The sequence below is a fragment of the Euprymna scolopes genome, chromosome 10 (assembly GCF_053919585.1).
Source record: "Euprymna scolopes isolate OS-2025 chromosome 10, ASM5391958v1, whole genome shotgun sequence".
In the NCBI taxonomy this organism is placed as follows: Eukaryota; Metazoa; Mollusca; class Cephalopoda; order Sepiida; family Sepiolidae; genus Euprymna; species Euprymna scolopes.
This window is the reverse complement of record NC_136491.1, coordinates 101,657,675-101,671,906: the sequence shown is the minus strand read 5'-3', so window position 1 is coordinate 101,671,906 and position 14,232 is coordinate 101,657,675. Positions and strand designations below refer to the sequence as shown.

General features: G+C 34.1%; 1 protein-coding gene and 1 pseudogene across 2 annotated transcripts in view; both read right to left on the bottom strand.

The window, feature by feature from the left end:
• LOC145286182 (uncharacterized) overlaps positions 1-14,232 on the bottom strand; it is an 82,879-nt gene that overhangs the window by 39,438 nt on the left and 29,209 nt on the right. For both annotated transcript variants that reach the window (XM_080134972.1, XM_080134971.1), the window contains exons 6-7: positions 4,143-4,264; positions 303-409 (exon numbers count right to left, since the gene is read on the bottom strand). In XM_080134972.1, the coding sequence (XP_079991098.1) occupies positions 303-409; positions 4,143-4,264 (229 nt within the window). The remainder of the gene's footprint in view (positions 1-302; positions 410-4,142; positions 4,265-14,232) is intronic.
• Positions 10,815-10,948, bottom strand: LOC145286722 (U2 spliceosomal RNA; annotated as a pseudogene).

Sequence of the window (14,232 nt, the reverse complement as noted above, 5' to 3'; positions counted from 1 at the left end):
ATGAAAGTGACAAGAAAGCTGCTGCAGAGAAGCACAGGCAAGACAGAAATAACAGAAGCACCTTCTACCATTTACTGTCCCCGCTGTAGCATGTAGCAAAGCTTTCTAAGCATAGATTGGGCTTATTAACCGTCTCTGCACTTACTGATGATGACCTGCCCATCCCTTCCAGGATGATCAGACGATCTTCATTGTTCCGGCAGACAAACAACATCAGATTACCAACAATTTAATCAACTTCTTCTCACTGCCTTGATGGAATGAATATAAAAGTAAAAAAAACACAAAATCAAAATACTTACACCATGGAAAAGGACTTGCAAGTCCGCCAAGTCGATTATAAACATCGGCACCAGATTTTCCATGTTGTTTTATCATAGTGGACATCACTTGAGAACAGCCGCCATCACTGGAATATAATTAATGCTGTCTTATATCATGTATCTTGAAAAAGCCTTAATAAAGTTTTAGGCGAAATATTGATTTATACATGTCTCTGTGTTTACTCCATTGTGTTTCATTTGGATTGCTTTTGCTTTATCCTTCATTTCCATTTTATTTCACCTATATATCTCTATATAAAGTTAGATATGTGTATATGTTTACATATTTCTATATACAGAATTCACTCCTAAACTAATTAACCGATCATCATGAATTTTATAATATAGATGATAAGCATAAAGGGGTTATAAGTGGGGTGTACTTAGTTTAATTTAGTTTTATGCAAAGAGAGAAAAAAGAGGATGGAAACCCTTTGTGGAAATTTAGATACCTCTGATTTTTGAGAAATTTTAACAATACGTATTAAGCATCAATTAATAAATATTTCCAAAATTTAACTTTCTTATAAATTCGTAATTATTTTTCTTTATTTTTGTGCATCTTGAAAAAGCTTTAATAGAGTTTTAAGCAAAATATAGAGCCATATATGTTCCTGTATTGATTTTAATGTATTTCATTTGAATTGTGTTTGCTTTATCTTTTATTTCTGTTTTATTTCATACACACACATATATATGTATGTAGAATTTGAATGTCTACTGGGAGGAACTGAATGCCTACTAGACAACACCCACAAGTGTCTTTGATCTCTGTGTGCATAAGTTTGTCAGAACAACCTAACATAATGATACATCACTCTACAAGTTTGTTTTTTTTACAAAGGAGTCACCACTTATCAAGACCTGAAGGCCACTTGAGGATAAGGGTCAATGAATGTAAAGTGATAGTGTAGTAATTATTAATAGTGTAAGTTGGGTAGAATTTAAAAGTTTAAGGGGGCAGTTCAACAAGAACTTGTTCACATTTACTTGAAGGCTACCATACTGTCATCGCCTGGAAAACAGGCCAATGGAACAGTTCTCCACAGGCGAGCAGTTCTAGGAAACCTTTCTTTGGCAATTGCTCTTGACATATCAAAGGCCTTTGATAGGGTATGGCATAAAGGTTTACTTTACAAGATCTCCAGCTATGGTATAGATGGAAATGTCTTCTCAATTATTAAATCATTTCTCTCTGATAGGTTCATAAGACTAGTAGTTGATGAGGAAAAATCAGAAGGTCCCAGTATTAATGCTGGAGTCCTTCAGGGGTCCATCCTGGGCCCAACTCTTTTTCTGATCTACATTAATGATCTTCCAAATCACATCGTCACCAAACTTTCACAAGAAACATTTGTCTAGCAGAAAACACTATCAATAATTCCCCCCACTTTTTATCTGTGCCTAAACCTAAACATAGATTCCATGAGCAAAGCTTCTTTCTAAGAACTGTACGCCTGTGGAATTGTCTTCCGTTTTCCTACTTTCCAGTTGACTACAATATGGTTGTCTTCAAGTCCAACGTAAATAAGTTCTTGATGAGCCTTTCCACTTAAGTTAACAAATTTACCGAATCTCCATTACTAACGTTTACTATATTGTCCAATTGACTACTGTACTCTCTTAACCCTTATCCTCGTGTGGTCTCTGGGCCTTGATAAGTGGTTATGCCTATGTAAAAAACAAAAAGGACACTTGTCTAGCTGTGAATAAACTTCCTCTCATGACCTGGCTTATTTGCTTGACACTGGCCTTCCTATATTCCCACTCACCATGATATTAAGATATATTTGGGTTTTCTTTTGCGGTTATGTTTTTTATTGATGTATAATTTAAAATGTTATAATTTTATTATCACAATTATTTATGCCATTATTATTATTATTATTACTAGTTGTAATAGTAGCAGCAACATTTGTATTATTTTTTCTTTTTCGACATCTCACTCTCTCTCTCTCTCTCTCTCTCTCTCTCTATATATATATATATATATATATATATATATATATATATATATATATATATATATATATACACTCATGAGAAAAAACAAATGTTCCAAGATCAAAAGAAAGAAAAAATCGATTTTTCAATATTTTTCTCTGAATTTTTGTTAACTTTAACTGAAGATTTATATTTTTCAGATCGTTATTATTATAGCATATATTAATAAGTGGAAAAATCAATCCTAAAAATGGTAAGACCGCATCTTGGCGAGGATATAAAAACCCAAATTGCAGGATTAAGGCAGTCGAAAATGATTTACAAGCAGATTTTTGATATTTTAAGAAAAGAAAATGTGAAAACATCTCTTTCTGTAGTGAAGCGAATTGATCGAAGGTTTGAAGTCGAATGCTTGTGAAAAGGGAAATCTGCCCTAGGGCATTCACTTTGAAAGACGACCACAGGCTTAAATTAACTGTTTTGAAGGATTGAAAGAAAACTTATGTTGACCATAGCAAGGAATTCAAAACAGGGACTGGAAATTCTCTTTCTAGATATACAATATCTAGACGAATGAAAGAAATGTGATTTTCTTCTAAAAGGTGTGCAAAGAAGCCACATTTATCTAAGAAGAACATCAATGATAGAAAAAGATTTTTCTCGTGTTATGGCAAGAAAGATACAGACTGGTTCAGGAATGTTTTCTGGTTAGATGAATCCCGATTTTGTCTTGTTAGTGATGCTTCAGAACGGTGCAATCGAAGAACTGGAGAAAGATTTTCGCTAAGTTACATAAAAGTGATATTTAAATACGGGAATGGAGGGATAATGGCATGGGAAACTTTTACTGCAGCAAGAGTTGAGGAACTTATTAGATGTGAAAAGTCAATCAATGCAAAGGAATACATTCGAATATTAGAAACAGGACTGTTACCAAGTATCCAGAAACTGGGAATATCCCAGAACATTATTTTTCAACATGATACTGCCCATGCACATACTGCTAAAGTCACAGGAAAGCGGTTTTCTGATAACTCAATTAATGTGATATTTTGACCAGGTCAAAGCCCTGATTTAAACCCAATCGAGAATATTTGGTCCATAATATCTTGTGCATTGGCTGGAAGAACTTTTTTGAATAATGACAAACTGTGGGAAGCTGTACAAAGCGAATGGAATAGCATTTCCTCTTTGCAGTGTTCCACTTTGGTTGAGAACATATCTAAAAGGATTGATTTTTTAAAGAAATCAAAAGGGAATACGATTCCATACTAAGCATTGATAAAAGTAAATGTCTTGTTCTATGTTATTCGTCTCGTTTAAGTTGCCTTGTTCAATTGTTCATTGTTCAATATAGCTTTTAGTGCAATAAAATGTATAAAATTCGTTTAGCCCATTTTTTTTTTTTTGCTCATGAGTGTATATTTTGTACATTTTTATTTTATTCCCTTCTTCTTCTTCTTCTTCTTCTTCTTCTTCTTCCTCCTCCTCCTCCTCTGTTTCAACTATATTAAATGCTTATTTTGTTTTTTAAATATAATGTGACGGACCGCCTGATTATTTTTATACTGGAAACTTCTTTCCAATTTTTATTACAGAGTCTACTTTTGTATAAGCAATATCGCCTGAAGAGGTCTCTAGTTACTTGTAACTGGCTCACCGAAACATGCTCATGGATGTGTAGCGACATATAAATACTTATGTAAAACAAATAAAAAGTATTAGATGTGTTTTCAACGTTATCGTGAAGTAATACTAATACAATAACTATATACTCATTATTGTGGATAGAGCATTATTATTAGTTAATAACATGACAAATTCAAACCACACTACCTGATGTAGTTTAACGTCATACCCACGACTAGATCTTACCTGGTCTCTACGGAGAACCAACCAATCATCCGACTGATGTGCGAAATGTATATGTTGTAGCCAGTCAAGGAATTTGGTTTAGTGAAATTTGTCTGTGACAATGCAAACGACAGTCCAGTTTTCTATATAAGCAAAAAGAAATGAAATGCATGTAATTTCCTAACAAACAAGTGAAGCATGCATGTCCCCACTCCTCCGTGAGTGCACAGTGAATGAGGTATAAAAATAATGACTAAGTTCAGCATTTATCCCCCCCCTTCTCCATTTAGTCCCAAAAGTCCCCAGGGAACATCAAATCCTGGTGAAAATGAACAAACGGCGCAATTTTAGGCCTTAACATATGTAAATTTGAGTTCTGCACCATGCAAAAAAAGAAATGACTAAGTCCATCATTCCCCCCCCCCCACAGACACACACATTTTGCCCCAAAAGTCCCCAGGGCCTTGACATATTTAAATTTGAATTCATCACCATGTTAAACTGCTAAATAGATATACACAGAAAATTTTGGACAAATATGGTAAAACAGTCCCAAAAATGGAGTGTTTTTATTAGCCCTAAAACAGCCCCTGGGGAACACCCAAAAGTTATTGCGAAGTATAGACAAGCAAAATTATATAGAAATCAGTTAGTTACAACTTTTCAAAAAGTTTTATAAAAATCCAAGGCATTAATTTTTTTTAATAAGCACAAAAGTGTCAATTTTAGTCAATTTTAGCCATTTTAACTCGAAAGACACTCTTAGGGGGGGAGGGCAACCGGAATTTTCCCGGAAAAGCCGTTCTGTTACTTTTTTTACTCATATCAGGTTTAATGTTTGTGCAAAAATTTCAAAAAATTCTAAGGCATAGTTTTTGAGAAAAGTGCGGACAGACGAAAAGACGAACAGACAAGGGTGAATTTACAGGTCGACCCCCCTTTTGTCTAGGGACCAATAAAAGGTAAAATTTCTGACGTATACAACACGAGCTCCCCTCTAATGGTCGTGTTATCTAACATATACAGTTTTCTTGTGAAATTTTAAAAGTCAGACTAAAATAGCATTTAAGCTGACGTATCAAACTTTGATTTGTTAGTAGAATTTTTTTTGATTAATGAATCACTGTTCATCAAGGTCGAAAGCAATCCGAGGATAAAATTTAACGAGATGGGTGTATTGTCAATTGAATGATGAAGAATTTTATGAGATGAGGGTTAAAAATAATTAATGGAATGTTTTGTGGAGATTTTTTTCATTATTATGACATCAATTAATGAACAATGTTTCTCATGTTATATATTGAATATTCCATCGTCTAAAGGGAGCTGAATATGTCTTCTATAAACAGGAACGGAATTCCAAAGTCCAAAAGAAGACTTTATTAGAGTAAAAAGATTTCCTATATCTAGGGACCTCAACAGTGAAGAGGTGAAGCTTTGATGCTTGTTGGGTTACTTAGGGGTATGTACGTCAAGAAGACACAAGTGCCATGAGTTCATCAGAGCACATTCCATTAAAATACTTGTAAACCAGGCACAGGGATGCAACATTGTGGTGATGGGATAGAAGTTGGAGCTTGGTTGATAATGTGGAAGATTCCAGGTTCGAATCCTGGCAAGTTTGTAATAATTTTAACCATCGTTTTATCCAATGTTTACTCATTATCCTTACACTTAGTTCACAGGGTATTTTTGTTTTTTCAGTGATTTTGTTTTGTGCGTATGGGAATTTCCCATACTCTGAGTTCACAGGGTAAGCGTTGATCGTAAGACGCTGTTGAGTGTACTTGATGTTGAGTGTACTCGATTTTGTCTTTGACTAGGTGTTGTGTGTGCCGACACGGTGCAGCTGCTAGTTTTTTTTTGGTTTTTTTTACATAGGCATCACCACATTATCAAGGCCCAGAGGCCACTCAAGGATAAGGGTTAAAGAGTGTACAGTAGAAATTGGACAATATAGTAATCATTAGTAATGAAAATTTGGTAAATTTGATAACTTATATGGAACGGCTCATCAAGAACTTATTTACTTTAGACTTGAACACAACCATATTGTAGTCAGCCGGAAAGCAGAAAAACGGAAAAATGATTAAACTGTTAATTATTAACGAGTGTAGTATAAGGAACTGTTAATATTGCAATCAGAGAGTTCCCTGAATTTTTTATTTTTACAAAGGAGTCACCACTTAAAGGACCATTCGAGAATAAGGGTTAATGAGTGTACAGTAGTCAATGGGACAATATCGTAGTAATCGTTAGTAGCGAAAATTTGGTAAATTGGATTACATCAGTCTATACCTAGAATTAAGCTGACTCTCCTGAGTCTCCTGGCTATATAACATTCCCTAAAGTTAGACCGCTGTAGGCTGAATTGATTTAAATCAGTGGTTTGTAACCATTTTTGGTTTGTACTCCTTAAGATAATTTCTCTCAAATCTTACACCCCCTAAAATTTAGGTCCTTAACTTTAGAACGTGCTGAACACGCGGTTAAATACAAAGTTGCATTAAATCTATACAGCAACGTATTTAACTTAATAATAATACTTAATCCTAAAATTAAAGCAAGAAGTTAGTACCATTGCAAAAGAAGACGAAACAAAAATAAACACAAAAGAGTAACATATAGCAAACACCCTGTTTTTATTTCAACTTGTCTTGCATCACCTTATTAAAACTAATATAATCTAATGAGAATCCTTGATTTAAACTAATCTAGCAAGGCAAGGAGTAAATATATGATGAAAATCGGAAACTGAGCTAACAAATATGCGAGCCTGTTTGACTGTGGGACTGATAGCGCTCACGCAACAGTCTTGGCCTTCGGGACAAGATGAAAGTGTAGTATCTGTTCTTCAGATGCTGCACTTCAATTTCTTGTTCTCTGTCAGTGGAGGAGAAATCCTTCACGACTGAGACAATTTTTATTTTTGTTCCTATTCTCCACATTAAAAAAAACGATCCTGGTGTCTAACTCTGTCTTGTGGGGAGGCATTATAAATAGGAACATATAAACTTCCGGTATCGACATAAACAGTACAGGTCAATAAGTCTCCTGTGCATCATGAGTAAGTTGCTGGAATCTGTGTTAAATAGAGAAGTAATCAACCATCTTAGCAAAAATAACCTTCTTAGTGACACGCAATATGGTTTCCGTTCTACTAGATCTACAGCAGATGTGCTTACAGTTATATCTCATAGGATTAGCAAATCTCTCGACAGAGGCTATCTTTCTAGGGCAATTGCTCTTGACATATCAAAGGCCTTTGATAGAGTATGGCATAAAGGTTTACTTCACAAGATCTCCAGCTATGGTATAACTAGAAATATGTTCTCAATTATTAAATCATTTCTCTCCGATAGGTTCATAAGAGTAGTGGTTGATGGGCAGAAATCAGAAGCTTTTAGTATTAATGCTGGAGTCCCTCAGGGGTCCATCCTGGGCTCAACTCTCTTCCTGATCTACATTAATGATCTTCCAAATCACATCCTTGCATCATTCGTAGACATCTATGCTGATGACACTACTATCTATGATAGCACATCTAAGACTGTAAACGACCAAGTTCTCTCTGATTCTCTCTCCTCTGATCTTGAGCAAGTGGTACAATGGGGAAAGAGGTGGTTTGTTACTTTTAATGCATCTAAAACCAAGCTTTTATCTTTAGATCATCAACACTCTGATCCCCATCTGGCATCAATTGAAATGAATGGCTCTTGTCTTGAGGAGGCCTCATGTTTTGACAAGTTGACCTTTACTCCTGATCTTAAATGGTACATATACATAAAATCCGTTGCCAAGGCCGCTGGAAAAATGGTGGGATCCTTCTATCGATCCAGTAGATATCTCACTGCTGATGCAATTCTCTATCTATATAAGAGCCAGGTATGTCCGAGGATGGAGTACTGTTGCCACATCTGGGCAGGAGCTGCAAGAAAGAACTTATCCTGCCTTGATAGCCTTATGGGGGATGTCCTTTTCTTTTCCCTGCAACCTCTTTCTCACAGAAGATATGTTGCGAATTTGTCTCTGCTTTATCGTTATTCTCATGGCAGGTGCTCAGCTGAGCTCCATTCTATGGTCCCCCCTCGCCAAACTTTCACAAGAAACACTCGTCTAGCAGAAAACGCTATCACTAGTTTCCCTCACTCTTTATTTGTGCCTAAACCTAAGTGTAGATTCCATTAGCAAAGCTTCTTTCTTAGAACTGCACGCCTATGGAATTGTCTTCCGTTTTTCTGCTTTCCAGCTGACTACAATATGGTTGTCTTCAAGTTTAACGCAAACAAGTTTTTGATGAGCCGTTCCATATAAGTTAAAAAATTTACCGAATCTCCATTACTAACGGTTACTATATTATCCAATTTCTACTGTACACACTTTAACCCTTATCCTTGAGTGGCCTCTTGGCCTTGATAAGTGGTAATGCCTATGTAAAAAAAACAAAAAAAAACAAATGTTGCCATCTTCGAGTTTTTAAATAAAATATTTATATTAGATCTTATAGACCCTACGACCGAGCACTTTGCTTTTTAAAATTAAGTGATACACACACACACACACACACATATGTGTGTGTGTGTGTGTGTGTGTGTGTGTGTGTGTGTGTGTGTGTGTGTGTGTGTATTGAGAAATCGGCTTATGCAAGTGCTTAGTCTATTTCTATTTAACAATTTTAGTTAAGGCTTTTTTTCTCTTCTCCTTATATAAATGAATTCTCTTTAGTAATTATAAACTTTTTAGAAGTCGGATTATGTAGATGCTAAGTCTGCGATAGGTTTGTTTTTTGTTTTATTTTTTTTCCGGGAATTTCAACTGCATTCTTCATTTTTTATTTTTACATTTTTTTTATTCAAAGTTTCTTTAGTCTAATATATATATATATATATATATATATATATATATATATATATATATATATATATATATATATATATGTGTGTGTGTGTGTGTGTGTGTGTGTGTGTGTGTGTGTGTGTGTAATGTTCGTGGGACAGAACCTCAGAAAAGTGTTCGATTATTAAGACAATATCAAAATAAGAACATAATATTTGTTTATATTTGTGTTACAATCAGAACAACATCAGTACGGTACAGTTGGTTTCAAATACAAAACAAAGGGAGCAAATATCTGGTGACCTTTGGTAGACTCTCTTCATCCTCTATTAATATCTGTCACCTGAAAACCCCCACCACAGATATAAACAGAGGCTGAAGAGAGCCCCATGTAGGTGACCAGGTATTGGTCCCATTTGTTTGACTTCGAAACCAACGGTACCAATGTTTTTCTGATCCTCTGTAACACACACACACACACACACATATATATATATATATATATATATATATATATATATATATATATATATATATATATATATATAGTAAGGTGATTGATAATTTATAATTCAAAATTAAAATTAAAAATTAAAAATCCGTTTCATAAGAAGGAGCACAACAAAGCCAATAAATTTTACGATTGTTTCGGAAACGATGTTTTTATTGTGACAGACATTGAGTCAAGGACAATAATTTCATCATATAGTTTTTTTTTAAACAAAATCTCCTCATCAGCAAAATATTGAGTGTTTTTTTGTTTTTTTTTAAATAAAAGACACCATAAATAAACCTGGCATTTAAGTAGTGCAGATGAATCTGGAAAATCTTCTTCTATCTTCTTCTATATATATAAAAGGCAAAAATCGGTGTGTATGTATGTATGTATGTATGTTTGTTTGTAACGCTAAAACTTTTGAAAGACGGAACCAGTATCATATTGCACCTTGATCACCCGGATGACAAATATCGAAATTTCACGTCAAACGGACCAGTAGAAAGGGGTCAACTGATCGTTTTTCTCCTAGGGGGGCCCCCCAAAAAACCTGTCATTTTAACGTTATTCAATACGTGTCACGTGACGTGACGTCAGCTCAAACTTTTGACAGACACAACCAAAGTTGACAAATTATGTATCATATTGAACCTTGATCACCCGCATGACAAATATCGAAATTCCACACCAAACGGACCATTAAAAGGGGGTGAACTGATCATTTCTCTCCTAGGGGGGCCCCCAAAAAAACCTGTCATTTTAATGTTAATATTACATAATCCAAAAACGCTTAGTCATGTCACGTGACGTGACGTCAACATCCAGTAATGGCGAACAAATGTAAACAAACACTTTGTTTTACCGATACTTTTGTAATTTCTCTTCTGCTTTGTTCTAGAGATAATTAAACTCCATGACAATGTCTCCAACGTATTTAACTGGTTAAAAATAGTATTTATACAAGAGTTTTAACGAAAAATATCAGGAAAAAATGTACAGGAATAAAAAAAAATTCAGCTTTCAAAATATTCGTCGATAAAAAAACCGATCTTTATATTTACGCTAGCCATTTTGTATATTACCACGTGACCTGCTATCTCTTAAACTGGAGGGGGGGGGATCCACTTGAATCCAACAAAACCAGTAATTTTTTTTTTCTATTATATATACATCATTTTCTATAAAATTAAGTGTAGACTTTATAATTAAAACAAAAAATGTTATTCATACTAAAAAAAAAAAACGCTTAGTCATGTCACGTGACGTGACGTCAACATCCACTAATGGCGAACAATTGTACCTATTTACTATGCCTCCCCACGGGACAGAGTTAGACACCAGGGTCGTTTTTTAACGTGGAGAAAAGGTACAAAAATAAAAATTGTCTCAGTCGTGGAGGATTTCTCCTCCACCGAAAGAGAACAAGAAATAGAAGTGCAGCATCTGAAGAACAGATACTACACTTTGATCTTGACCAAAAGGCCAAGAATGCGAACAATTGTAAATAACAACTTTTTTCACAAAACCAACACCGTCTTTCTTTTTTTTTCTCTCTCTTTCTCTCTCTCACCCACTTACTCTTCCCTCTCTCTCACCCTCTTTCTCTTGACGTCACACCACTGTTAAACTGTGGGGGGGGGAACACATTCCCAGGCATTATCTCCTATAGATGCACATTTTATTAGAAATTCAGCTTTCAAAATATTAGACGATAATAAAAATATAAAACCAACACCCTCTTTCTCTTTTCTCTCTCTCTCACCAACTTACTCTTCTCTCTCTCTCACCCTCTTTCTCTTGACCTCCTACTACTGTTAAACTGTGTGTGTGTGTGGGGGGGGGGAAGAGGCAGCTTGAAAACCAACAAAAACAGTGCACAGTTTCCCAAGCATTTGGGGTGGGAAGGGGGGGAAGAAGCCGAGCGCACAGTTTCGTGTGAGAGAGAGAGAACAATTCTCAACCTATATACTCAACAAATTTTTTATCTACAGATTTGAAAGTTTGTATATAGGGTATTCAGACATATGGAAATATATCTAGCATAATCTATCTATTATATCTATAAAAGTGAAAATGTGTGTGTGTGTGAGGTAGCCAGAGAGAGAGAGAGAGAGAGAGAGAGACAACAATTCTCAACCTATATATTCAATACATTTTTTATCTACAGATTTGAAAATTTGTATATAGGGTATTCAGACATATGGAAATATATCTAGCATAATCTATCTATTATATCTATAAAAGTGAAAATGTGTGTGTGTCTGTGTGTGTGTGTGCGTAAGAGAGAGAGAGAACAATTCTCAACCTATATACTCAACGTATTTTTATCTACGGATTTTAAACTTTGTATATAGGGTATTCAGACATATAGAAATATATCTAGCATAATCTATACATTATATCTATAAAAGTGAGAATGTGAGTGTGTGAGAGAGAGAGAACAATTCTCAACCTATATATTCAACAAATTTTTTACCTACAGATTTGAAAATTTGTATATTGGGTATTCAGACATATGGAAATATATCTAGCATAATCGATCTATTATATCTATAAAAGTCAGAATGTTTGCGTGTGGTTGTGTGTGTAAGGTTGCGAGAGAGAGAGAGAGAACATTTCTCAACCTATCTATTCAATAAATTTGTTATCTACAGATTTGACCATTTGTATATAGGGTATTCAGACATATGGAAATATATCCAGCATAATCTATCTATTATATCCATAAAAGTGAGAATGTGTGCGTGAGAGAGAGAGAGAGAGAGAGAGAGTAAGTACAATTCTCACCCTATATATTCAACAAATTTTTTATCTACCGATTAGAAAATTTGTATATAGGGTATTCAGACATTTTGAAATATATCTAGCATAATCTATCTATTATATCTAGAAAAGTGAGAATGTGTGTAAAAGAGAGAGAGAGAGAAGAGAGAGAGAGAGAACAATTCTCAACCTATATATTCAACTAATTTTTATGTACAGATCTGAAAATTTGTATACAGGGTATTCAGACATATGGAAATATATCTAGCATAATCTATTATATCTATAAAAGGTAGAATGTGTGTGTGTGTGTGTGTGTGAGTGAGTGAGTGAGTGAGTGAGTGAGAGAGAGAGAGAGAACAATTCTCAACCTATATACTCAACAAATTTTGTATCTACAGATTTGATAATTTGTATATAGGGTATTCAGACATAAGGAAATATATCTAGCATAATCTATCTATTATATCTATAAAAGTGAGAATATGTGTGAAAGAGAGAGAGAGAGAACAATTCTCAACCTATATATTCAACAAATTCTATCTTTACAGATTTGAAAATTTGTATATAGGGTATTCAGACATTTGTAAATATATCTAGCATAATCTATTATATCTATAAAAGTGAGAATGTGTGTGTGAGAGATAGAGAAAGAACAATTCTCAACCTATATACTCAACAAATTTTTTATCTACAGATTTAAAAATTTGTATATAGGGTATTCAGACATATAGAAATATATCTAGCATAACCTATCTATTATATCTATAAAATGACCATGTGTGTGTGTGTGAGAGAGAGAGAGAGAGTCAGAGAGAGAGAGAGAACAATTTTCAGCTTGTGTGTGTGAGAAAGAGAGAGAGAGAAAGAGAGGAAGGAAAATTCTCACCCTATATATTCAACAAATTTTTTATCTACATATTAGAAAATTTGGATATAGGGTATTCAGACGTATGGAAATATATCTAGCATAATCTATCTATTATATCTATAAAAGTGAGAATGTGTGTGTGAGAGAGAGAGAGAAAGAGAGAGAGAGAGAGAACAATTCTCAACCTATATATTCAACTAATTTTTTATCTACAGATTTGAAAATGTGTATATTGGGTATTCAGACATATGTAAATATATCTGGCATAATCTATGTATTATATCTATAAAAGTTTGACTGTGAGTGATGGAAAGAGCAAAAAATTCTCAACCTATATAACCTATAAAAGTGAGAATATGTGTGAGAGAGAGAGAGAGAGAACAATTCTCAACCTATATATTCCACACATTTTTGGGCACAGATTTGGAAATTTGTATATAGGGTAGGCAGACATATAGAAATATATCTAGCATAATCTATCTATTATATCTATAAAAGTGAGAACTTGTGTGTGTGTGTGTGTGTGTGAGAGAGAGAGAGAACAATTCTTAACCTACATACTCAACAAATTTTTTACCTACAGTTTAGAAAATTTGTATATAGGGTATTCAGACATATGGAAATATATCTAGCATAATCTATCTATTATAACTACAAAAGTTAGAATGTGTGTGTGAGAGAGAGAGAGAACAATTCTAAACCTATATATTCAACAAATTTTTTATCTACAGATTTGAAACTTTGTATATAGGGTATTCAGACATATGGAAATATATCTAGCATAATCTATCTATTTTATCTATAAAAGTGAGAATGCGTGTGTGTGAGATAGCGAGAGAGAGAGAGAGAGAAAAAGAGAGAGATAAAAATTCTCAACCTATACATTCAACAAATTTTTTATCCACAGATTTGAACATTTGTATATAGGGTGTTCAGACATATAGAAATATATCTAGCATAATCTATCTATTATATGTATAAAAGTGAGAATGTGTGTGTGTGTGAGAGAGAGGACAATTGTCAACCTATGTATACAACAAATTTTTTATCTACAGATTTCAAAATTTGTATATTGGGCATTCAGACATATTTTAATATATCTGGCATAATCTGTCTATTATATCTATAAAAGTGAGAATGTGTGT